At 38.7% G+C, this 26,126-nt stretch overlaps 2 protein-coding genes across 3 annotated transcripts in view; one reads left to right on the forward strand and one right to left on the reverse strand.

Annotated features, from left to right (window-relative positions):
- eif3jb (eukaryotic translation initiation factor 3, subunit Jb) overlaps window positions 1-6,800 on the forward strand; it is a 19,252-nt gene extending 12,452 nt beyond the window's left edge. Inside the window, exons 6-8 of the mRNA XM_052138492.1 lie at window positions 2,466-2,666; window positions 2,840-2,913; window positions 3,906-6,800. Of these exons, the coding sequence (XP_051994452.1) occupies window positions 2,466-2,666; window positions 2,840-2,913; window positions 3,906-4,037 (407 nt within the window). The 3' untranslated portion in view covers window positions 4,038-6,800. The remainder of the gene's footprint in view (window positions 1-2,465; window positions 2,667-2,839; window positions 2,914-3,905) is intronic.
- cilp (cartilage intermediate layer protein, nucleotide pyrophosphohydrolase) lies at window positions 4,686-16,151 on the reverse strand. Of its 2 annotated transcripts, none has more exons than XM_052138450.1 (9): window positions 15,980-16,151; window positions 15,085-15,234; window positions 12,516-12,566; window positions 12,111-12,380; window positions 11,626-11,799; window positions 11,226-11,540; window positions 9,752-9,860; window positions 9,277-9,434; window positions 4,686-9,161 (listed from the first exon to the last, which is right to left on the reverse strand). In XM_052138450.1, exons 2-9 carry the CDS (start codon window positions 15,161-15,163, stop codon window positions 6,808-6,810), a joined length of 3,510 nt encoding a protein of 1,169 aa, XP_051994410.1. In that variant the 5' UTR covers window positions 15,164-15,234; window positions 15,980-16,151; the 3' UTR covers window positions 4,686-6,807. The 2 variants fall into 2 exon arrangements, with proteins under 2 accessions (XP_051994410.1, XP_051994406.1); XM_052138446.1 differs by having other exon boundaries at window positions 15,085-15,239.
- Between the last annotated feature and the right edge of the window lie 9,975 nt (window positions 16,152-26,126).

Raw genomic sequence — 26,126 nt, forward strand, 5'->3', positions numbered from 1 at the left:
CACCGGGTGCCACACTCTAATCAGCTAATTAACTCAAAACACCTGCAAAGGCCTTTAAATGGTCTCTCAGTCTAGTTCTGTAGGCTGCACAATCATGGGGAAGACTGCTGACTTGACAGCTGTCCAAAAGACGACCATTGACACCTTGCACAAGGAGGGCAAGACACAAAAGATCATTGCTAAAGAGGCTGGCTGTTCACAGAGCTCTGTGTCCAAGCACATTAAAAGAGAGGCGAAGGGAAGGCAAAGATGTGGTAGAAAAAAGTGTACAAGCAATAGGGATAACCGCACCCTGGAGAGGATTGTGAAACAAAACCCATTCAAAAATGTGGGGGAGATTCACAAAGAGTGGACTGCAGCTGGAGTCAGTGCTTCAAGAACCACCACGCACAGACGTTTGCAAGACATGGGTTTCAGCTGTCGCATTCCTTGTGTCAAGCCACTCTTGAACAAGACACCACGTCAGAAGTGTCTCGCCTGGGCGAAAGACAAAAAGGACTGGAGTGGTCCAAAGTTATGTTCTCTGATGAAAGTACATTTTGCATTTCCTTTGGAAATCAAGGTCCCAGTGTCTGGAGGAAGAGAGGAGAGGCACAGAATCCACATTGCTTGAGGTCCAGTGTAAAGTTTCCACTGTCATTGATGGTTTGGGGTGCCATGTCATCTTCTCGTGTTGGTCCACTGTGTTTTCTGAGGTCCAAGGTCAACGCAGCCGTCTACCAGGAAGTTTTAGAGCACTTCATGCTTCCTGCTGCTGACCAACTTTATGGAGATGCAGATTTCATTTTCCAACAGGACTTGGCACCTGCACACAGTGCCAAAGCTACCAGTATCTGGTTTAAGGACCATGGTATCCCTGTTCTTAATTGGCCAGCAAACTTGCCTGACCTTAACCCTATAGAAAATCTATGGGGTATTGTGAAGAGGAAGATGCGATACGCCAGACCCAACAATGCAGAAGAGCTGAAGGCCACTATCAGAGCAACCTGGGCTCTCATAACACCCGAGCAGTGCCACAGACTGATCGACTCCATGCCACGCTGCATTGCTGCAGTAATTCAGGCAAAAGGAGCCCCAACTAAGTATTGAGTGCTGTACATGCTCATACTTTTCATGTTCATACTTTTCAGTTGGCCAACATTTCTAAAAATCCTTTTTTTGTATTGGTTTTAAGTAATATTCTAATTTTCAGAGATACTGAATTTGGGATTTTCATTAGTTGTCAGTTTTAATCATCACAATTAAATGAAATAAACATTTGAAATATATCAGTCTGTGTGTAATGAATGAATATAATATCCAAGTTTAACTTTTTGAATGGAATTACTGAAATAAATCAACTTTTTGATGATATTCTAATTATATGACCAGCACCTGTGTGTGTGTGTGTGTGTGTGTGTGTATGTATATATATATATATATATATATATATATATATATATATATATATATATATATATATATGTAGTGACTCGCCTCAATCTGGGTGTCGGAGGACGAATCTCAGTTGCCTCCGCATCTGAGACCATCAATACGCGCATCTTATCACGTGGCTTGTTGAGCGTGTTACCGCGGAGACCTAGCGTGTGTGGAGGCTTCATGTTATTTTCCGCAGCATCCTTGTCTCACCACGTGCCCGACCGAGAGTGAGAACCACATAATGGCGACCACGAGGAGGTTAACTCTACGTGACTCTACCCACCCTAGCAACCGGGCCAATTGGTTGCTTAGGAAGCCTGACAGCACACCCTGAATTCAAACTTGTGACTCCAGGTGTGGTAGTCAGCATCTTTACTTGCTGAGCTACCCAGGCCCCCCTGCTCCGGAATATTAATTCTATTATGTCATTTTTTTCCAGGTGGACAAGATTAGAGACAAAAATGATGATGACTGAAAGGCAGACATTGTCATGTGGGTGATAATTGGCTGGAGAAGTAACATCATATTACTATGAAGGCTTTACGCAAAATAATTTAAATTACTTGATTGGACGCTCACAAGAAGGTTCTTAAGGTTGAGAAGGTTCTCAAGCAATGTCTACATATATGACCCAAATAATATTAAAATGCTGCATGTTAATTTTGCTTTGAGGTGTACACATTGGACATGTTTTTGTGTTCAAAAGCAGATACAAGGTGTGCAAAGGAATAAAACGCAGTAGTCTTTACTTTTTTTTAACATGACTTGGCAAATGCTATTGAAATGCTCACTTTAGAACCCTGTCCTGTACTTGAAAATGTATCTGTTTTGGAGAGTACCTAAAGTAACAATACTCGGTCTCTAAAAATAAATCCCAGTTGCCTTGTGTGTAGAACTTCAGTTTCCAGTAGCACCAGTTTACATGCATCACATTTATGCTAATGGTTTCTAAATATATTTGTCTTTTAGATCTTAGTGAATGGATACTAAGATTGGAATTTGTATCTTTTTTGTAACAATTAATTGATTTAACTTTCTGATTGTAGGTGTTGATCCTGCTGCTGCAAATGCCTCTACTACTGTTATTACCACAAACAATGTCTCTGGAATTGAAGCCATGTGCCCCTCATCCAAAGAAGATTTTGTTGCATTTGAAAAATTACTGAAAGAGAAGATAACACAGTTTGAAAACTCAGTGCATTATTCCAGCTTTTTGGAGTCACTGTTTCGAGAGCTTTGCATTTCATGTAAGTGCATAAATTAATTTGTGTATTTCGACTGAATAATTTAACTGATTGTCAATTATTTTAATTTTTTTGTTCTTCATATATTGGTTGTGATGAGATATTACTGATATTTACCCTGGAGTTTACCCTGGACTGAAGGCTAATAAGCACATTCTGTTCTTTCTTTTTCTCAGTGGAAGTAGATGACCTGAAGAAAATAAGTAATTCTTTGTCTGTTCTACTCACTGAAAAACAAAGGCAAGAAAAGGTAAGTTGAATGATGTGAAAAATCAATCAGGTAGTCTTGAGTCCACTTTTGTCTGTGTACATTTCTGTTGGTAGGCATTAGATTCATTAAAGGAATAGTTTACCCCCCCCAAAAAAATTAATTTACTCACCTTCATGCCATCCCAGATGTGTATGACTTTTTTTTAATTCAGCTAAACACAAACAAATATTTTTAGATGAATATTTCTGCTCTGTAGGTCCATACTAAGCAAGTGAATGGTAATCAGACCTTTTTGAGCTCCAAAAAGGAGATAAGTCAGCATAAACATAATCCATCAGACTCCAGTGGTTTATTCAATGTCTTCTGAAGCGAACCAGTTGAGTTTGGGTGAGAACAGACCAAAATACAACTGCTTATTTACTGTACAACTTTCCATTTCAGTCTCTATGCACGATCATGATTTCATGCTCGATTAGACTTCCTAGTGCTTGATGCATGTGCAGAGCGATGCAATATGGAAGATGTAATGCAATGAAAGTGATGATGCAATAGGAAGTGTAATCAAGCTTGAAATCATAATCACAAAGGAAACTACAGTCAAGATGAACAGTGAAAAAGGAGTTATATTTTTGTCTGTTCTCACCCAAAATCAACTGAATTGCTTCAGAAGACATTGAATAAACCACTGGATTATGTTTATGCTGACTTGATCTGTTTTTGGAGCTTCAAAGGCCTGATCACCATTTACTTGCATTGTATGGACATACAGAGCCGAGATATTCTTCTAAAAATGTTTGTTTGTGTTCTGCATGAGGGTGAGTAAATATTTTTGGGTGAACTATCCCTTTAAGTTTTTTAATTTGTGCTAGAGGAACCCATTAAAACTATTTGAGTGGAAATCACATGAAGTGATGTCTAATCAAGGATCATACTCGTATTGGCTATTTGTATTACTCTCTATTGTTTATGATGATCAAATGATCAGTAGAATTTGTTTTTATCTCAATTTGTTGCCCTTGCATTACCCACAGGAAAAGAAGGCAAATAAGAAAAAGAAGAAAGGTGTGCTCCCTGGTGGTGGTTTTAAAGCAAACATGAAAGATGACTTTGATTTTGGTGACTTTGATGGCGGGTTCGGAAATGACTATGATGACTTCATGTGACAAAGGCTGATCATCCCCCTTCCAATTCCCTCCAAATCACCCCTGTAGACATGCAGCCATACCTTTCATGCTACACAGTGCCATCTTTGGGTAAACTGAGCAACCTGTCAACCCTTTACTTGATTTCAGTGGTGACCTACTCTTCATGAAGCTGCTATCATGCCATTGGCCCCAGGTGACAAAAGGGCAAGGCAAATTTATTCAGATGGCCTTGAAATATTTTTTTATTACCAAAACAGACTGTATTGTGTGGGACATCTTTTGTGGAGTTGTCTACTCTGATTGAAACAAGAATTTCAATGCCTTACTGAGAACTTTGTAGAACATATCTTTTTTGCTTTTATTAAAAGTGACTTCTGTTTTAAAAGCTGTGCAATTTCAGTTACGCAATTAAATGTGATGCTCTATGCAAACTAATATCTTCACAAGAATGTCCTTTTTGAAAGTATGGTTGTACTTTTCTTACAGATTTCTCAACAAGTACAAACAGTATCACAGCCTTTCCAAATGTAAACCCGATACATTTAATTAAGTTTTTAAAGAATGAAGGTTTGTCGGTGCTTTTAGAGTCAACACTACATCATTAACAGGTGGCACACTGAATAAATGAAGGGATGAAAAACTTTTGAAATGAAAGTAAAACAAAACTGAAATCAAGCATCATCTTTAATTTGTAGAACTTGACAGTGTCATCATTTAAAAGCAACAAATATCAATTGAATTATGCTTTATTGGAGGTTTTTTTTGTTTTGCTTTTCCTACAGAGGGTTTTTTTTTATTCAGTATTGCTGCACACTTGATCAGTTGATTTAAGATTCTCGGAATTGCCTATCATGTAAAATATGGTAACACTTAAGAGTCTATACATTTACATTTGTAAATGCACTGGGTATCATGAACAATGAACACATTTTGACTGCATTTAGTAATCTTGGTTAATGTTAATATATAAATACACTATTGGTCATAGTTTGTTCGTGATAGTGTACAGTATTGCATTAGTCAATGTTAAAGGGTTAGTTCACCCAAAAATCATTTACTCACCCTCATGCCATCCCAGATGTGCATTAATGACTTCTGCTTATCACAAACAGAGTTTTTAGAAGAATATCAGCCTAAAATTAATCCATACATCTCCAGTGGTTTAATCAATGATTTCTGAAGCGCTCCAGTTGATTTTGGGTAAATAATTTTCCACTGTGCATCTTGACAGCAGTCGATTACACATACTAGTGTTTGACGCATGCACAGAATGGTAGCTAAAGGAAGCACAAGCTTGAAATCACGATCACCAAGGAGACCGCTGTACAGTGAAAAAGGAGTTACATTTTGGTCTGTTCTCACCCAAAACCAACTGGATTGCTTTTGAAGACATTGATTAAACCACTGTTGTCTGATGGATTATGCTGACTATGCCTGCATCCGAAAACTGGAAAATGCTCCCTTTGGAGGCTGTATACGGGGGAAAAAATGGTGATTTTCAAACTTTTGCAAGACCAGTTTCCTAAAAGTTCCATCAATTCATAAACGCTGTCGGTTAAGCCATTAACTGATTAGGCAGCAAGTCAGCTGCCTACGTTTTCGGATGCAGCCGGCATCTGCTTTTTGGGCTTCAAAAGTCTGATCACCATTCACTTGCATTGAATGGACTTACAGAGCTGAGATATTCTTCAAAAAAATTTCTTTTTGTGTTCTGCAGAAGAAAGTAGATATCTTGGATTAGAGTAAATCATGAGAGAATAAATTTTTTTGGATGACTGCATTTTATGTTAAGAATTGATTAGTAAGCATATGTAGTATATAATTAATAAATGCTTTAAAAGCTTTGTTTATTGTTAATTCATTGTAACTCGCTTTAATCATTGTGAAGTGTTACCAAAAGTATGTTCGCTCTTGATGGTAGATTTGAATGATTACTTGCTAAAGTAACAGATAGACGGGGCTTGTTTAGTTTGACCTTTTATATCTTTACAATAACTTCTACAGGCATGCATGTAGTAAAATTAAATTTAAGCTTATTTGCTAAGCAGCAAAAATATTCATAAAAATATTTTTTCTAAACTTTGGAGAGAATTTTCTCACAAAATCATTAAAATTGAAAATTCATAATACTAATATACTTATTGTAATTATTATAATAATAAGACTCAAAGGCAGTGTTGTTTTTTAAGATTCAAATTTTTAGAGTTTGGACAACTTCAGAGTTTTTCAAATTTGTGAATGATAAATGGCACCAAATGGTTTGGTTGGGTGGAAGAGGGTTGTTTAACTGCTTTGTCTTTAGTACTCTGAAGAATGCAATAAATATTCTATATATACAATTTCAAGTAATAAAATATTTGCCACAGTACAAGTGAATAAAAATGCATAAAATATAACTTCCATGAAGCGCAGGTTCCTCTGGAGTTGCTATTTCTAAAATAGAGTACTTTTTGTAAGGTTTTTGTTAGCTTTTAATGGGGTAAAATTGTGAAGTTAATTGAAAAAGTATTGTTTTCTCCTTCCCTCTGTATAATTTGCTATGAAATTCATGAAATGCGTAATATTGTTTGCCAGTTTACATTTTTATCAGCCACCCTAAATGACTGATTCACTGGACTTTACCCCAGCCATATACAAGTACATATGTACTTTCCTCACATCCTTCTGGCTCTGAAATGACTTAAATTCAGTAACTTGGAACTGAACTTGATAAAAACTCCTATAAGAGCAGCCCCCATTGGAAATGGGTCTGTTTTGTCTCATATAGGGTTAAGTTCTGCTTGGGATGTCAGCCAACGGTCTGGGCACGTGTGTTGGAATAACGAGTACTCCTCTTCCTACTGCGAGGTGCTGTTGAGCCTCCTCTCTGCCTCCTGTTTCCTCGTCCCTGCCGTGCACTTCCAGCTGTGGCCTGACCCAGTGAGTTCTGCATCTGCTGGAACATACTCTGCCTAGTGACCTCTTTATCTCCACAGGTGAATGTCAGTGCCACACCCTCATAGATTTTCATGACTCGGGAGGTACCATCTGATGTACCATCAAAGCAACGGCCAAGCGCAATTTCTTTGGCTGTGCGGGGGTCTTGGTCAGTCACTGTATAGATACCATAGTTGTGGCCCAGTGGGTCCAGAGGAGCAAGCATAGTAAACTCATTTGTGTCATTGTTGACAGCCAGTGGGAGATGATTTACCAAATATTCCTGTAGCATACTATTTACACTGTCTCTCTTGCAGTTGCCCTGAGGAATTACATTTACAAGAGTGCGATCCACTCGGTCCTGGTCATAGAGCATCCCACTGCACTTAAATTCCAGACACACTGCGGAAATGGTTGATTGGTCCCTGTCTCGGATGCTTCGGTTGTCACGTATACCATACAGTTGGCCAACAGTTTTTGGGTGGGTACCCCCCATATTGCGAGAACGAACATTGAGCTCATGGCCACTGTTGAGTTTGACTTTAATATAGCAAGCCCTGTATTCCATGGGCTTTGGCCACCAACTCAAGTAGTCTTCTGTCCAGCTCATTGGATCATCCTCATTGAAAGGCACTGTGTTGTAATCATAGCGATCTCCCTCGACTCTTGAGAAACGGAAGTGAGCTGCGCTGAATGGAGCTTCCTCACACTCTTTAAGTTTGTCATATGAGTAAACTGGACCATTGGCTTCCTCAGCTGCATTTGTCCTGGGTTTGGCCACATTCATGCTGAATGCTGTCTTTTTTATTCTGGGATCATCATGGTCAGTGCGTTTATAGTTAAGTTTATTCAAATAGGGTTGCGGGACACCAATTCTGTTCGGATTCAACTTTGGAGATGATGCTACTGACTCAAGCTCTTCTCCCCCAAGGTTGGCCATGACATAAGCTGTGTATGCATCTGCTTTTTGTTCATCACAGAAGGCTGGAAGGCATGCACCATTTGGACCAGTGATGACACTGTCAAATCTACCCCAAGCCCGAGGGTTGGTTGAAAACCCTGGTGTGGGCTCCATATTTATTAAAGTCACAACAACTCCTTCAGTTTGCTCACTCTGCATAAATCTTTCACTGCGGAAAGCTCTCACTTTCACATAACATCTCCTGTTCTCGGGTACATCCAAGTTAAACAGTCGCCTCTCACGGATTTCCATATTACCTATAAGGAAGGTCCTCTCCTCTCTTTTCCCTCGTTGCTGTTTCTCAGCATGGAATTGCCCCTCCTCTTCCCACAAGCCAGTATCAGGATTAAGGGACCACAACTTCATAGTCTTTAAGTGCTCGGGCATCTTCACTTGTGCTGCATCGAGACGCACTTTCACCTCACCAGCATTGAGTTGCTCCGCTCCTTCCTGATCCCTGAAGTCTACAGAGAACATTCCATAAGTTCTCAATGGCAAAGTATCACCTTCATCACCGATGAAGTTGAGGTCACTCTGGGCAGCTGCTGCTGTTGATACATCCCTGGGGTCCAGGAAAGTCACACTGGCCTTGACATTCCCCATAAATACCTCTCCATTTTCTTTATAGAATGTGTTGGGTGGGATCTCAATCTCAGCAATAGGGTCCTGGCCCTCAACCTCTCCTAGGTCTAGCTTATTAGTCTCTCTTGAGCTAATGGTCACAGCTGGCTTTTTCCTCAATAGCTTGATCTCATGGTAAACAGCTCCACCTTTGGTATTGAATGGTAGTACTTTGGTGGTGTTCACAAACTTCTGCATGTTGTCCACAAATGTGATGACCAGACGCTCTCTGTCTGTTGGTACCTGGATTGAAAATGTGCCTTTGTATCCAGTTCGGCTTACTCTTGAGCCATCCATGTAGATATGTCCAAACCTCATGGGCTCACCAGTGTCTGCTGCAATAGCACGTCCACGAACAATAGCTTTGGTTTCCACACATGTTTTGCAACCACACTGAGCTACTACCATGATGGGTAACTGATAGCCCTGACATTGAATTTCTTTTTCCTCCATGTTTGAAATTCCACAGCAGTAGGACACTGAGTCTTTGCATCTGATGCCATTATCCAGCTTCCCAGTGCATGTGGATATAGGACATCTACCCACATCGTAATAGAACGAGTTAGTCTCTTTTTGAAAGCAGTCATGTGGAAGCCGGATTAGGTGGGGATCAGGCTTAGCATTGCATGATGGCTCATTTTGTCCTTAATATGGAAATAGATGGAAGGAAAACAGATTATGACTACATATCACACTATTTGTACAGTAATTTTCAAGTAAATGTTAGTGTTTGTTGCTATGCAGAATGAAAGAACATACCAATAACTGTTAATGTGGCTGGTTTGGATTTTATGGCTCCATCCTCATTACTGGCTCTGCAATAGTATTCTCCCATCTGGTCCAAACTGAGATTCTTCAAAACCAATGTCTCGTCATACTGATATTGTCTCCTGTTCAGCAGAGTACCATTGTGGAACCTGAAGATGGACACCATTGATTAATATTGTTTTCTTGTTCATGATAATTGATTGTTTTCATGCTGTGTAACAGATTGTGTAAAGAAAATCACCTCATGTTAACTCATGTTAAGCAATCCTCATATAAACCGGTCATATTAATTAGAAGAAATACAAGAGATTGAGGTTTTAAGTCAAAGTTGCTCTCTATGATTCTTTACACATTGTTGTTTAATGTCATCAGAAAGGAAAGATGGATTTTAATCTGTTGAAACTGTATAGTGAGAATCAATTCTTGTTAAAGAGTTGAGTTTACAGCCATAGAGTCTTAAGCTTACCATTCATAGTGGTCTGGTTCAGGTGAGCCATTAACCTTGCAACAGAAGGCAGCTGTTTGACCTTCCCTTCTGGCCTTGTTTTCAGGGTTTTTCAGAACATACAATCTTTCTAAGGAACACAGTTAGTGATTTTGCATTTACTAATGATTTAGTTACATTTCAATAGAGGATTTTCTTTGCCAACATGAGCTCTTCAAAAAGTTGGATTTGACTGTTGCAGTTATGTTTGTATGGAAGTAGTTATCTTGGCTTCATTCACACATCATATATATGGAATTGACAAACATTTACCAGCAGGCATGATAATTTGGGGGGGGGGGGGGTGTATTCGACTTGAACTGAGCCTTGCTGATCGGCGAGACTCTCCGTTTGCAGCCGGGGAGGAGTTGAAAGGAGAGCCATTAGGCCGGACACTTTTCCCTTTCCATCCTGCGCAGAACCTACATCATTCATGGCAGATTACACAAGGTTTGCTTTCTTTATTGCAGACGAAGTGGATACGATAGAAATTCAAATAGACAACTTGAATTTTACATATAATAATCAGAAACACCATTCATTTGAATAGAGCACATGCTGCTTAATACAGTGCCTTTGTTTACATGAAGTTCAATATAAGCCTATATTATTTTATTATTAATAAAGGTGTCAATATATTTAATCATTTTAATAGTTAATTTATGAATATGTTACTATGATAAGCATAATATAAATTATGTATTGTTACAAGAACACTGATTTGTGAGAGTTTAGCGGACCTGAAATTGTCAGAATAAACAAAGCACACGTCATCGGAGAGTCTGGCCTATTACGAATAAGCTGTGTTGTCATCAAAGTTTGTGCAGCTGCTTTGGAACACCTGCAACTGCTGAGCCAGGCAGTTGGTCTTGACTTGCGCTCATGGCCTTTTGATGGCATGAGCCTGGGTCACTATGGTGCGGCAGTGGCGCAGAGTCGCAGACTAAGTCAAACAAAATTTGTAACCGCCATGTACTGCTTCAAATCAAGAGCTGACTGGTCTGTGCAGTGCAGCATGAAGTCGAACACACCTTAAATGAGTAGTATTAAGCTAGTCATGTCATCTAAACATGGCGGCCCCCATGAGGCAAACCAGCTTAATGCAAATAAATCTCTTTCTATTAGGCTACTAATATGACTATATTCTACAACTCATGAGAGCGCACATGATTTTTTAAAATAAATTTTTTTAATGGTAAAAACTTTTTAATGAGAAAGGATTTTTGTTTGTTATTCTGTACATTTTAAGGTAATTACGTTATTTATAGAATGTGGTTGTCACTCTTGTTGATAACCAAAATGTGTAAGAGCATAACTGTATTTAGCAAATTACATTGTCAGTCCTGTTTCAATTTGCTGCTGTGTGAATGAAGCCAATTTGTGTAGTCTTGGTAATTTTGTACAAAATAATAAGGCATTTGGCAAATGTCTTCACAGTAATTAAAAGCATCATTACTTGCTCGTTCTAGCTTCAAAAGGATGATGGAGGTACGCTTGCTGCTTTGCGGCACAATGACTTTGTATGGAGTGTGATTATGCAGCTTGATCATCAAAGTAGTGTTGCCATCTGGGCAGATTCCAGGGATTTGGAAATGCCCATTGTGATCAGTAATAGTATAGAGTTTAGGGCTTGGACCAGCATGTAGGATGGCAGCTCCTGGTGCAGGGAGACCCCCCGCACTACGGACTGATCCAAGCAAGGTATGATCCTGACACATACAGCCATCACACTCAGCATTTACCCTGCCCATCACACACTGCAGATTACAGCCTGAGGAAGCACAGGGGAAAGAGATTTTGTGCTTTAGTGATTGACTAGAAATTATATTTAGTTTTTAACTGAGCAGATTTGTTACCGGGGCAAGGTGGCCCTTGGCATGACCTGGCTTCTACTGCTTGGCCGTTGCATTGCTTGGAAATGGATTTGCAGGTTCTAGAGCGATGCTGTGTTGCCATCTGATCGCATTGAGCTGAACACGGACTCCAGTCTGACCATGGACCCCATATCACTTCAACGTTTGATGGATTGTCTGAATGGAGAGAGGAATCTCTTTGCTTAAGATGAATTCAAAACATATGTGGATTATACTATTGAGAAATTAATTCTAGTTATCAAACAACAAATGCACCTTTTGAATACCTAATTGGCTCACCATAATCATTATCAAAAAAAAAAAAAAGTGCACAAAGATATTCTGAAGTAAATTCTGAGCTTTGGAGGAGGGTATTTGGGTATAAATAATAATGAATAAATAAAGATTACTGGAAAGATTATTCCCCGAAACCACTGCACAGGTTTCAACATGTTTTACTTGATGCTTATTTGGTCTCATTTACTTACCTCTTGGACACAGGAAGCGTACAGCATAGTTTGAGCAGTTCTTTCCAACAGGCTGTTCAGAATTGATACACCAGAAACCCACAGCTGGGTCAGCATGTACTCTTTCCCCAGTGTTGCGAGCTGGGATCCATTCGGTAGTGCGTGCTTCTAGAGCTCGAGGAAACTCACACACACGGGCTCGATAATAGAAATGAATGACATTCAGCTTCTCATAGTCTCCTTTCCCTCCAGGGTGATCTACATTGAACCATGTGGTCCACTCATGGTCATCTGGTGACAAGGAGAGTTTTTGATGATTTTAAACGCCAAGCTCTATGGCCTTAGAATTATTGATTTACAAGAGAGTTTGGATCATCTTTTTAAATGTTACAATAGCTGTGTTGTCATACATGCATACAAACCTACCCTCATCTGGGTTTGGTGTCCCTGATCTTCCACTAATGCTTTTCCATGTCCCTAAGGAGGAAACACGGTTCTTAATCTGCTTTTCTTTCAGAATCCTACCAGTTTTATCAGTTTAAGCCTTTGCAGTCTCTAGAAAACACTGTTTTACTAATCTGTTAAAAGAAGAGAAAGATAGTCTACTCTTGCGGTAAAAAATTTGTTTAATATAGGGATTTCTTTGATTTAGGGAAAATATAAAAAAATTAGAATTTTGTATATTTTAGGTTAATAAAGGTTTATTGTCATGGTTTACTTATGGCATAATGGAGCATTTCTGAGCAAGTTCTCAGTTACTGATGCCATTGAAGAAACGCTCTATTCACAGTCAGTCATTATTAATTTATTCTGATACTGAAACTGTCCAATAACACAGGGAATATTGAAATGAAGTGAGCAGTATCTGGCTGTTCATGTGATCGAAGCATGGCGGCCCCCATGAGGCAACCCAGCTCCTCCAAATAAACAGCTTTTATTTGAACACGGATATGTCTGGAGTCTTCATCTCAACTGAGTGTACATCATTTCAAACATACAGGTGAAACTCGAAAAATTAGAATATCGTGCAAAAGTTCATTAATTTCAGTAATTCAACTTAAAAGGTGAAACTAATATATTATATAGACTCATTACAAGCAAAGTAAGATATTTCAAAGCCTTTATTTGATATAATTTTGATGATTATGGCTTACAGCTTATGAAAACCCCAAATACAGAATCTCAGAAAATTAGAATATTACATGAAATCAATAAAAAAAAAGATTTTAAATACAGAAATGTCGGCCCTCTGAAAAGTATAATCATGCATATGTACTCAGTACTTGGTTTGGGCCCCTTTTGCATTAATTACTGCCTCAATGCGGCGTGGCATGGATGCTATCAGCCTCGCGGCACTGCTGAGGTGTTATGGAAGACCAAGATGCTTCAATAGCGGCCTTCAGCTCTTCTGCATTGTTTGGTCTCATGTCTCTCATCTTTCTCTTGGCAATGCCTCATAGATTCTCTATGGGGTTCAGGTCAGGCGAGTTTGCTGGCCAACCAAGCACAGTAATACCATGGTCATTGAACCAGGTTTTGGTACTTTTGGCAGTGTGGGCAGGTGCCAAGTCCTGCTGGAAAATGAAGTCAGCATCTCCATAAAGCTTGTCTGCTGAAGGAAGCATGAAGTGCTCTAAAATGTCCCGGTAGACGGCTGCGTTGACTCTGGACAAGCACAGTGGACCAACACCAGCCGATGACATGGCTCCCCAAACCAACACAGACTGTGGAAACTTCACACTGGACTTCAAGCATCTTGGATTGTGTGCCTCTCCATTCTTCCTCCAGACTCTGGGACCTTGGTTTCCAAATGAGATGCAAAATTTGCTCTCATCAGAAAAGAGGACTTTGGACCACTGAGCAACAGACCAGTTCTTTTTTTCTTTAGCCCAGGTAAGACGTTTGACATTTGAAGCCCATGTCCAGGACCCGTCTGTGTGTGGTGGCTCTTGATGCAGTAACTCCAGCCTCAGTCCACTCCTTGTGAAGCTCCCCACACATTTGAATGGCCTTTTCCTGACAATCCTCTCCAGGCTACGGTCATCCCTGCTGCTTGTGCACCTTTTTCTTCCACACTTTTCCCTTCCATTTAACTTTCTATTAATGTGCTTTGATACAGCACTTTGAGAACATCCAACTTCTTTTGCAATTACCTTTTGAGGCTTTCCCTCCTTGTGAAGGGTGTCAATGATGGTTTTCTGCACAACTGTCAGGTCAGCAGTCTTCCCCATGATTGTGAATTCAACTGAACCAGACTGAGAGACCATTTAAAGGCTCAGGAACCCTTTGCAGGTGTTTAGCTGATTAGAGTGTGACACTTTGAGCCTACAATACTGAACCTTTTCACAATATTCTAATTTTCTGAGATTCTGAATTTGGGGTTTTCATAAGCTGTAAGCCATAATCATCAAAATTATATCAAATAAAGGCTTGAAATATCTTACTTTTCTTGTAATGAGTCTATATAATATATTAGTTTCACCTTTTAAGTTGAATTACTGAAATTAATGAACTTTTGCACGATATTCTAATTTTTCGAGTTTCACCTGTATTTCTAAGTCCATCTGTTATGCTGCATGTTGTCTTCCATCTGTGCAACATTTCATTTTCATGTGATTTCCACCAAATTACTCCAGATTAAGTTGCCTGTGCTTTTTTCTTATGTCAGAGTTAAACATGATTTCCACTAATGATTCTGTAACACACTATGACTAATTGCTGACAGGTGGTTTGCTAGCTGCTGGCTTGCAAAATACCCCAGCTTCTAGATTTATTGGGGACACTAGAACAATGTTGCCTTTTCTTCAGTAATGGGTTTGCTGAGAGCCAGTTGTCAATATCGTGGGGAAATTTTCAGCCTCCGCCATGAACAAAGAATGACATGCCAGACAGCTGCATTACAACTTGCATTAACAATCTAGTGTGAAATGTGCTAAAAAAAAATGATGGTTTGTTCATGTTGTTGTAATGTTCTAAGGGGTTATGCCAAACAAACCTTGTGCAAAGGTGCCTGTAATTCCCAAAAGAAATAGATGAAAGGTCCATATTGAGAGGCAGCCCATCCTGGCTCTCATTTAATGACCTCCGATCTCTGGAAATTATCCTCTTACACAGCTCCACACTAAAAATAGTCCAGCCACAGACTCTGTGCTGATCAGAGAAGAAGAAAAAATCCACACAATTAGTCTGTTTTTTCTTTTTTAAATGACCAAATTGTTTTTATTTCATTAAATCAAACAAGAAACCCCAGGAATCCCTTCCATATGTCTTTGTTCAGTTGGTTATGAACTCATAGCAACCATTCAAGATTAAAACTGACCAGAGACAAATTCTAAAATGAATGTGCATTTAAAATCATTACCTTTTATAGAGACTAAACTTTGGCATTTGGAAGGCTTAAATAATATTAAGGTACAGTTCTTGTGAAAAGACAAACTAGCTGTAGAAACAAAGCTTAAATACTTTCTTAGCTGCTCTCAAATATCACATCTGTGTGAGCCATCACGGTGTGTCAAGGGAATGCACAACTTCAACATCCTGCCAGAAATCTCAGACCTAACTAAACAAAATCCACATGTACAAAAGAAACCCCCAACATAAACTGTACAATTTTTACTCCACGGTGTCATAGCCTATGCCATAGCATAACATATTTAACAATGCACAGTCAATTTGCGGTGCCAAAGAGAAAGAGGATGAAATTCTTAAAATATGTTAGCCAAGAATATCCAGCAGGGCTCAACAAATGCTAAAAAGCCATTCAACCTTTGAAAATTTACAATAATGAAGAAACAACATCTTGCAGGAGACTATTAGAACGCGTCCAAATCCACAAAAAAATGGTTGCAGCAAAGAAAGATAAAAACATAACTGAGAATATGATACCTTACCAAAGCAAAAGTTTCTCGGTGAAATTGACAGTTCTTTTACTTCTGCTTGTTTCTGTGATGTGTTTAGGGAGCAGTAGCTAAATAGTTAGAGTGAGAAAGAGAGAGGGTGAATGTGCAGTCCAGGTCTTTGTCCGTCACTTATATAGCTCAGCCCTCAGCAATAAGGTCGACTCTCTGCAGTTCTCAGAAAACAATGAAATGAGTTCAACACCATCCACTGATCCTGTACAGTAGACCAAAGGGCTGAGTTTCAGTTTTTAAGAGTCCTTGTACTACAGTACTTTGACTTCATTATAACATTAACAGATCCTGAGATGTCAGCACATAGAAAAATAGACACAGAGACACAAAGTAATAATAATAATAATAATAAAAAAAATGATTCACAGGTGAAATAATTGTTGCTAGGATTTTTGTGTTGGGAATATCTTTCATTATGTAACATCCACAAATAAGTAATTTCTCTAAGCTTGCTTTCATTAACAATTTAGTTTACTAGTCATAAAGACATCCATGTATTTAAGACACATGAAAGAGATTATTTCTGTGACTCATAATCTCAAACTCTTTAGCGTGTTCCTTCCCATCTGTCCCTATGAATGTGTTGATAAACAATATGAAAGTGATGTATTGCAACAAAGAGCCAACAACAATACACTATGCCATTGCAGTCATGATGTCAGATTTTGCAGAACACACCCGCACTATCAGCAGAAAATTAACTATGTGTGATTGAAAACTATAAGGACTAACAGACTCCCTAGGGTGAATGAGAAGTCAGATATTGAAAAAAGAAGAAAGTATGCATAAAATATAGCAATCGTGATACTTCTTGGGTCCAGGTCCTTTAAACATCTAATTTTCATTTTGCTTATCTTCTTCAATCAATAATGCTGCTGCAAACTAATATTTTAACAGAGCAATGGACAACTTTCTGCGGTCCAAAACAGCTAAGATTAGTTTCAGTCCAGTGGCCTTTTGAAATTCACTAACATTGCTTCTTGATGACTGTTTTGGCCAATTACCACAAAGGAGCCTTAAAGGCCTCACACAAAAATACTCACATATGTACATAAACTAATAAAATGTATAATTCAAGGCACTTTTCTGTAAACCAATTTTTTTTTTCAACATTCCTGTCATCAAATACAGTTTGAAAAGGACAGAGATCTGTGCTAATTTAATTTAAGAATATCACAAGTATTACTGAAATGAGCTGTATGAATCCTGGCATCTCACCTAGGACACTAACTAATTCTCGTTTTAATACCATTTTAATGATCTCACAATGTACCAAATTGCCCTAACACAGGAATTGCAATATTCACTATCCAGTAAACATAAGGTAATATTTAATGATGCTGTCTGCTTTTCCATTCATGCATGCTGTGCTTAAACATTGCCTGTTAAAAAGGAATTGTGCTGGCATACACTATATCCATCTATGTGAATTTAGACTTAATATATCAATAGATTGAATATGAATTTCTGCCATTTTTTACATAGAACAAAATGTATATATTAGAAAATATGAATGATAAATATTAATTTCAGACACAGGCAAATATAAGACCACTAACCACAGAGATGTGGTCACTGTGGGTAAAGTGGTTTTATCATTCATAAAAAATCATGGTAGTACCATGGTTCCTTCTAGTGTTTTGTTAGTAATATAACACATCTCTTCTTCCAATTCCACATCAGCACCAGTTTTATAACTGGTCTGTGCTCTAATCTTCTGTGAAGTTATACTCTGAGTATTTATGAAGAGGCCATTTTAACATGAGCTGCTGCCTTTTAAAGGAACTTATTTCTCATTAATTGAGCAGGACAGGTCCTGTAGGTGGGCACACTGAGAGGAAGTGGAAAGATAAACAAATACAAGCAAACACACAAGGTTTGTCAGTTGCCTAGCAACAGGCAAGGACTCAAGAAAGTAAAGGCACGTCAGGATGTCTGTACGGTACGCGTGGTTTGTAGTTGTCTACAGTTTGGTAAACTGACATGGTGTCCCTTTACTGAAGCTGGAGGAACATAATCAAAGACAACCACAACAATTCAAACCAAGTTCCTGTAATCTTGGTAAATTGAGTAAAGTTTGCTTAATGGTGCCTAGTAAAGTGGAGCATTTAAAGTTCCCTCTCTTCAAACTCTTAAAAGGTCTGGACTTTATCAAAGCTTCTGTTATGCTTCTTGTAGTAATGCAATGTTTCTGGTCCAGCAGTTTTCATTAGTGAATAAGGTTTATTTTTTAAGAGTTTTTATTGTTGCCATCAAGGCTAAACTAAATTTGACCAACAGAGTAGTGCCTAAACTGAGCAGGATTTGGATCTAAATTAATGCAGTGGTTTGGAATAGTGTGCTGGGGTTTTTGAGGAAGCTTGATTTAATGACTTCACCAGTGAAAGTATGCAGCAGCTTCTGGTAGGGTCATTAAGGGGCCTGGACCCCCAGGAAAAGGACATTAACCCCTTTCCTATTGGCATTCAAAATTATGTGCACATTCCCTTGAAATTGCTAAAAGATTCACACATGATTCACTCTCAGAGATAAATCAGAATGGAGCCTGTGGATCAAGAAAATATTAAACTGATTTGTGGGAAATTGTCTTGTATGTGTTTTGTTTACAAGAGAAGTAGGGCTGATAATCACATAAGAGCTTTGCAGTTTCTATTGCTGTTATGAATTGTTGTTTTAAATGACATCTTATTCATTATTAGTTCCAAATTTAAACCACTCACTGTTACACTCCCTCAACTTTCCCTAGACATTGGATTGGTGTTGCAGATTTGTTTGGGATTGTTTGAAAAGTTACAAATATTCTCCATTAACAGACCCATTTATCGTAACTAAACTAAACACTATGCTATAAAAGTATTGTCCAAATTTTAGGTCATGTTCAGGTTTGGAGAGTAACGGAATGCATGTAACAGGATTACGTATTAAACATACTAAATGTTAGTAACTGCATTCCACTACATTTACAATTTAAATAGTTAAATAGATAATTAGAATAGCTACATTAAAAAAATATTTTGATTACTGTACTTTGGAAAACATAAATGATGCACATATAAATGATGCAATCCAAGGAGCTTTTAAACAGCGGTAATACACTTTCTTATGATTTGTTTCATTCATATGAGCACTTTCGCACTGTTGTGAGTGAAACAATGGATATGACATCATAGAGGAACTTTCCCTTGGGAGCTTAATAGAGTAGCTACAGTGCATCCTGTTTCTACAGCTTGACTAAAAAAAGTTAGAAACGCTTTGACAGATGAAACATAAATCAAATAAAAACACATTAAAAATAAAATAAAATAAAAATGACATGCCTTATCAATGTTTTTATGTGGTTAGGGTATTTTTTTTTTACAAGAAATGCTTACCAATGTAGCCTTTAACATTGTATAGAAAGCTACAAATAATATATTTTCTGCCTCATTCTATGAACAGAATACACATACAATCAGAAAAGGATGTCATTGTGTACACTGCGTGGTTTTGAAGTTTGAAGAGGCAAAAATAGTCATGTGAACATTTAGCTTTATGCTAAGCTAAAATGTTAATGCCTTTATATACATCATTACCAGGCATGATTAAATTTTATAATTAATTATATGAAGAAAATTCACATTAGAGTATACATTTTATCTCTAGTAAGACCTTTGGTATTAGGGCAAATATGTATAGCAAAAAAAAGTATTATAAATGATAATTTAAATATTGTTTTCCTGTTAAAATATCTAAAAATCCTTAAAACATTTACTTGACTAGCAAAACCGCATACCATGTTTATTTAAACTTTTTTTACAGTGAAGTGTATTTTCTTACATTATTTACTTTATATAATACTATAAATATTATAGAAAAAAGTGGTGAAAAAAAATCTGCCAGTGCTGAAGATGGTGCCCAAAGTATTTAGATTAGATTACTCAAGGTCAGTAACTTAATGTAATATGTTACAAATAACATTTTACAGCATGTATTCTGTTATCAGCAGCAGAATACTTTTTAAAAGTAAACTTCCCAACCCTGTTCATGATATCTACGGTGTTAAAATATACAATCTTATTGTAAAGTGTTACTCTGAAATGTTTTTGATTTTTACACCTTTACGATTACCCTGTAACCTGGCTGTGGGGGGCATCTTATTTTGTCTCGTCTTGTCTAAACTCATGTGTCCGAATGGAAAGTATTAAAAGGAACTGACATGAAGTAATGTTGTCTGGTAAGAAACTTGCATAATGGAAAGGAAGACCAAAAGAAGACTCATTCAGTGTCCAGTCTATCCAGACCTATGTGTTCTTTGTCACAGTTCCAAAGGATGATTCAGGATTTCTTTAACTTAGAACAGTCTTAAGAAAAGAAAAAGTAATTGATCTAGTGGTGTGTGTGTATGCAATGTTGCTTGAATTACAGTTCTGTGATGCCATTCAGTGCTTTTAGACTCATGAAAACATACAGACACATTGTTATATAAAACATGTTTTAAAGGACATGTTCAAGATTTACACATGCATATCACCTCAGGCACAGCAATGAGCGGTTTCAGTGTGGTGTTGGCTGAAGCGGCCCTCCAGCATGAGATTGAAAACATGTGGCACACCTGCAAGATGAATAGGATGTGCTTACCACATACTAGAGAAACAGAGTCTTCCATCTTACCTCTAACATTAATTTGTTCATTCTATCTGAGCTTCTCTCTCACTAAAATGTCAAAATAGGGGAACCATAATTCAGATCTTCCTGTCTTTACATGATTGAACAACATTTTACAACAATAATTTTAATTGTCAGAAAATTGCTTTGAATAGTGAAAGGGTGCCATTAAGAACCAATGAACTAGCTTTTATTGACTAGCCATGACTTCATATAAAAGGCTTTTTTTTTTTTTATGTAAACCCTACTCTGAGTGCCTTGGACCACTATAGCGTCTGTAGCTTTTATTGATGTTCCAAAAATTTGTCATGCTCTCCAGCACAGTGCAGATATGACAATATGACCTGATTTGATTACAGCAACAGCTGTGACTCTAATTAAAAAGTTCTGGGGAGTAATTCACAAAAGGTATGTACAGATATTGCGGTTAAGAAACATGAGTTTTTTCTCTCACACATGTCCTCTCTGGAGAGGCTAGTTGAATTGGGAGGTTTGTCCTCCTTACGGTGTCCTATTTTTGTTTTAGCCTAATGTGATTTCCCTTATGCTTGATACTATAAGAATGGAGGTAGTTTTTAGGAAACTACATCTAAAAACACCTGGCATTACTGTACTCTCCAAAAATATTATTAACCTAACTGTAAATGTGCTCTACCGTTACAGACCATTTAAAGCATTCCAATGGAAAAATGAATAGAATGTTTGAAAAATAACGGTATAAATTAAAGTACAGTACCAATCAAATGCAATTACCATTTTGTGATTTGATTCAATGGCAGAACGTGATATTACTGTAAAAGAGAACAACATGGATAATTGCTTTGAAAAGACTTGCCGACCTAATTAATGCAAGGCAAGAGTTGATGAAAAGGGAAAAATGTAGGAGATGTTGATAGTTCTCTGGTCTTTTCTCAAGACTTAGAATAAATTATCCCACTGTGTGTTTTTCTTTGTTAATTGGTTTACAAAAAGTGGAAAATTGCCATTTGAATTTGTATTCTCTTAATTCATTCCAATTTATTCAGCAGCATTTGCAAAGTACTAATGAGTTGTGAAATTGCAGCACTGTTGATGGTTGGGTTTAGGCCATGAAAGGAAACTTAAAAAATGTATTTGATGTTGCAGGTCTGTTTAGTCACAACACTGTTCTCACACAGATGGATGAAAGCCACAAATCTGCTCACCTCATGTGGATTTTTGCATGAGGAATGCTCTTTTAAATCTTTCTTGACAAACAACAGTAAGAAAAGATAGACTTTGTGGAGTCCAAAGATCTAATGTGTGTTCATAAAGTTATGTGTGTGAGTGTGTGTAATTTAGAGAAATAGCAGAATGGAGAGGGGGAGACAGAGATACTGTATAGAAAGACAGAGAAAGGGGTATAACATCAACCAGTAGTAAGGGACATGCGAGGCAATCTGTCTTCTGCCAAACTCAAAGTGACCCTCTCAAGATGTAGCTGTTGCAATCACAGTGTTTTCACAAACACATTACATCACTGTCTATGACCTCCTGTCTAGCCTCCTTCCCTTTCTTCCTGTGCTCACCATCTTATCAAATCTCGACGAAGGGGGAAAACCTAGGAAAACTGATATTCTGGAGTGACACTTTTGGAAAGAAAAGAAAAGAAAGAAAGAAAGAAAAGACCCTTAGGAAAACATCTGTTTCTCATTTTTTAATTAAATGTTTGGGCTTCTGAAGGCACATTCAGATGTTATTAGAGAACCACTGACCTAAAACAACTTCAGACCTGAGGCTACTCTGTAAATCACTACAACACTTTCTTGCACTTACATTCTCTTTTTAAAATCTTTTAGGAAAATTCATCAAGTTCCTGCAAATTGGTCTTCCCATCATTTATGTAATTGGTAACTTAGGATAATTTCTAAGAATATTTGCATCTACAAGATTACTACTGGTTAATTTATCTATGGTTGCTTTTCACATAGTCAGCTAACAAGGTCACTGGGACTTACTCCATGGATGGCTTTAAATAAACAACATGAAATACTTCTGCTGCTTAAAATCAATATGCCACAAGAGGCCATGTGTTACAGTGGTTTTACAACTGATAAGGGTTGTTCTTAACCCCCATGCCCATTGTAAAATCAGTGTAATGCATGGACTTGAGTGGTTATTACTTTTAGAAAATACAGATACATTTATCATTACAGTTTTTCCTCGATTGCTAAGGGCCTATTTACACTTGTTCACTTCATGCATGCATTTTAAATAAATGGATTACTATCCGATTGAATAAGCACATTCCATTAACACCTGACCACATTAATGGGTCACTACCAAACTGATATAAATCCGATGTTCAATTCCCACACAATATCAAAGTAATGTTTACTTCTGTGACTATGCCATGCAGCAATTTTAAAAAGATGTGATTTATTATTGGATTCCAAGTGAATTTGCCCAGCAAGCATGTGTGTCTGTATGTGGGCAGGCATTGTATTTTTCTCCTCAGGGCTTGTCGTAGAGAAGATGAGTCTCGCGTGTAAATTTAATTAGTGATCTGCAATAAAAAAATAACTGAGGAAAAAAAGTTATGTCTCTCCTACAATGTGCATCCATTTCTTTCTTTGTAACAGCGGTTATGTTTAACATTATTCCTATGCTAACGCAGTGCTGTTTGGGTGGAGCAAAATTTACATAAACTAAATGTCCTCTCAATTTCAAATGTTTTATTTTAAGCAAACCTAACGTGTAAATATTTGTATGAACAGAAAGAGAGTCAACAGCTATGTTGACTATTCACAGACATGTGACTAACAGAAATGGAATAATGTGTCCCTGAACAAAATGGACACATTATTTTCAAAATCAAAAGTAACATTCAGTATCTGGTGTGTCCACCAGCTGCATTAAGTACTGCAGTGCATCTCTTCCTCATGGACTGCACCAGATTTGCCAGTTCTTGCTGTGAGATGTTACCACATTCTTTCACCAAGGCACCTGTGTGACAGGGCGGAGGGCGGGGCCGGGTCGTGATTATACCCACACGGTCCCTTATAAGGCTAATTAAGAGGGAAGGTGGTGCGACGAGAGAGATCCTTTATGGTCAGCTGACCGTCATGTGTGTGTTTGAGTCTTTTTGTTATTATTTATATTGTCAAGCCGGTTCTCGTCTCCTCCTTTCTATTAATCCCTTTGCAACCTACAGGCCCCTGGTGAGACAAAACCGTGACTCATCAGTGAAGAGCACTTTTTGCCAGCCCTGTCTAGTCTAGCGAAGGTGGGTTTGTACCCATAGGCAACATTGTTGCCGGTGATGTCTGGTAAGGACCTGCCTTACAACAGGCTTACAAGCCCTCAGTCCAGCCTCTCTCAGCCTATTGAGGAAAGTCTGAGCACTGATGGAGGGATAGTGTGTTTCTGGTTTAACTCGGGCATTTGTTGTTGCCATTCTGTACCTGTCCCACAGGTGTGATATTCAGATGTACCAATCCTGCGCAGGTGTTTTTACATGTGGTCTGCCACTGCGAGGGTGATCAGCTGTCCTTCCCGTCTGCCTGTAGTGCTGTCTCAGGAGTCTCACAGTACAGACATTGCAGTTTATTGCCCTGGCCACATCTGCAGTCCTCATGCCTCCATGCAGCATGCATAATGCATGTTCACAAAGATGAGCAGGGACCCTGGGCATCTTTCTTTTGGTGTTATCAGAGTCAGTAGAAAGGTCTCTTTAGTGTCCTAAGTTTTTAGAACTGTGACCTTTAATTGCCTACCGTCTGTAAGCTGTTATTGTCTTAACAACTGTTCCACAGGTGCATGTTCATTAACTGTAGTTCCCTTTACAAAAAGCTTCACTACGATGCTGCGCTGCTAAGCGCTACGGGGAACAACTCTAGCTGTGAACCGAGCTGAATAATGTGTGCAACACGTCAATGAACATTGACCGGAATTTATAGCCTCGGCTGATGTAATCATTAGATGCACCTGCGGCCAGGCTATAAATGGATACGTCACCAGGTGTCGTCAGAAACTCTTTTTTCAGAGCGATTCTGTTTCTGTGTGTTTCACAAACCCTGTCAAAACTTTCTTTCCTCTGTTAGGAGTTAGAATCAGTTAGGCAGTGTGCAGTGAACGTTGTTCTCTTTTCTCTTCTGTTTAGAAAATATTATATATATATTTCTAAAAAAAGAAAGAAAAAAAAAGAGAGAATGACTGAAAGCCGCAAACGGTGCATGTTCCCCTCTTCTCGCTCCATAGCTGAAGAAGACACACATCAGTTTTTGCTCTGTTTGTTTGGGGGTAAGAGCACGCTGCTCTCGCGTTGCAGCAGGGTGGGTGTGAGCACTGCGATTTGCTTTAACAGGCAGAGTGCGTCGTGCTCGCCTCGCTTGCTTCCGGGAGTCAGCACTCACGGAAAAAAAAAAAAAAGATTGTTCGTGGGGCTCTTGCATGGATTTGGCTGAGGAGCAAGAGACCCAGCTGGTCCTTCACATGATCTCGAAGCGCGTTCCGACACTTCTTCGGATCATGAGGTGGATCGCGATTCTCTTCCCGCCTCCGAGCTTTCCATCCGCGATAAAAAAATCGACGGAGGAATTGCTCGATGTTGTTACTCGTGCGGTTGCCAGATTGGACTGTCCACGCGAAAAAGAGACCCCCAAACGCTCCAAATTAGGGGAAAGATTTTATCTTCCAGTCTAAGAAAGGGAATGCATGGGTCCCTTCCCTTCTTTGATAACCTCCATGAAGAGCTTTTTCGCTCATGGAGAATCCCTAAAAAAAAAAAAATAAAATTAAAAAAAAAAATAAAAAAAAATATATATATATATATATATATATATATATATATATATATATATATATATATATATATATATATATATATATATTCTTCCGTGTTCAAATACCCTCGACGTATCGTGGGTGCTGAGGCACGGGGGTATTCAGTGATGCCGCCGGTCGAAGAGATGCTTGCGGGCTATCTCTCGCCGGGCTCGGCATCGTCACTTAAGAAGCCCTCTCTCCCCTCAAAGCCTTGTAGGACAACCTCCACTTTAGTGGGAAGGACTTATCAAGCAGCAGGTCAGGCTGGCGCTGCTCTGCACACTATGCTGTTTTACAGGCGTACCAGGCTGACCTCCCGGACGACCTGAGTGTGGGTTCTGCGCTTGACGAGCAAGCCTCAAACCCGCCTCGGTCCTAACTGAAGGGAGGCTCAAAAGCAAAGCGTGGCGAGTCGCGCTCCTCCTCTCAGGGATTGGGGACAGTCTCGCCGCCCTCGCCAGCCCCGAAGCAAGACCTCAGGACTATAAATTCTAGTAAGAGAAAACCCTGAGGGTCTTGTGCCTAGATTAGGGGGTAGCTCCCCTCGGGATGGGGCCCGTGCTTCACTTCACCCCTCCCGGTACCCCCATGAAGTCTCTCCATTCCCGCCACCTCTTGGTGTTTCGGGTTGCAGAGGCTTCCGTCAAAATTGGGTGTTTTCGCTGTTCCTGCATTTTATTCAGGACGCGAGACACTC

The sequence above is a fragment of the Xyrauchen texanus genome, chromosome 2 (assembly GCF_025860055.1).
Source record: "Xyrauchen texanus isolate HMW12.3.18 chromosome 2, RBS_HiC_50CHRs, whole genome shotgun sequence".
NCBI lineage: Eukaryota > Metazoa > Chordata > Actinopteri > Cypriniformes > Catostomidae > Xyrauchen > Xyrauchen texanus.

Bases quoted from the DNA above. Each gene is read 5' to 3' on its own strand.
- cilp (XM_052138450.1), bottom strand. From the start codon at position 15,163: ATGAGAGCCAGGATGGGCTGCCTCTCAATATGGACCTTTCATCTATTT. The intron at 12,567-15,084 runs GTTTGTTTGGCA...TTTCCTCCTTAG, and splicing joins TACAGGCACCTTTGCACAAG to GGACATGGAAAAGCATTAGT. The intron at 9,435-9,751 runs GTAAGCTTAAGA...GTCCATCTTCAG, and splicing joins GAACCAGACCACTATGAATG to GTTCCACAATGGTACTCTGC.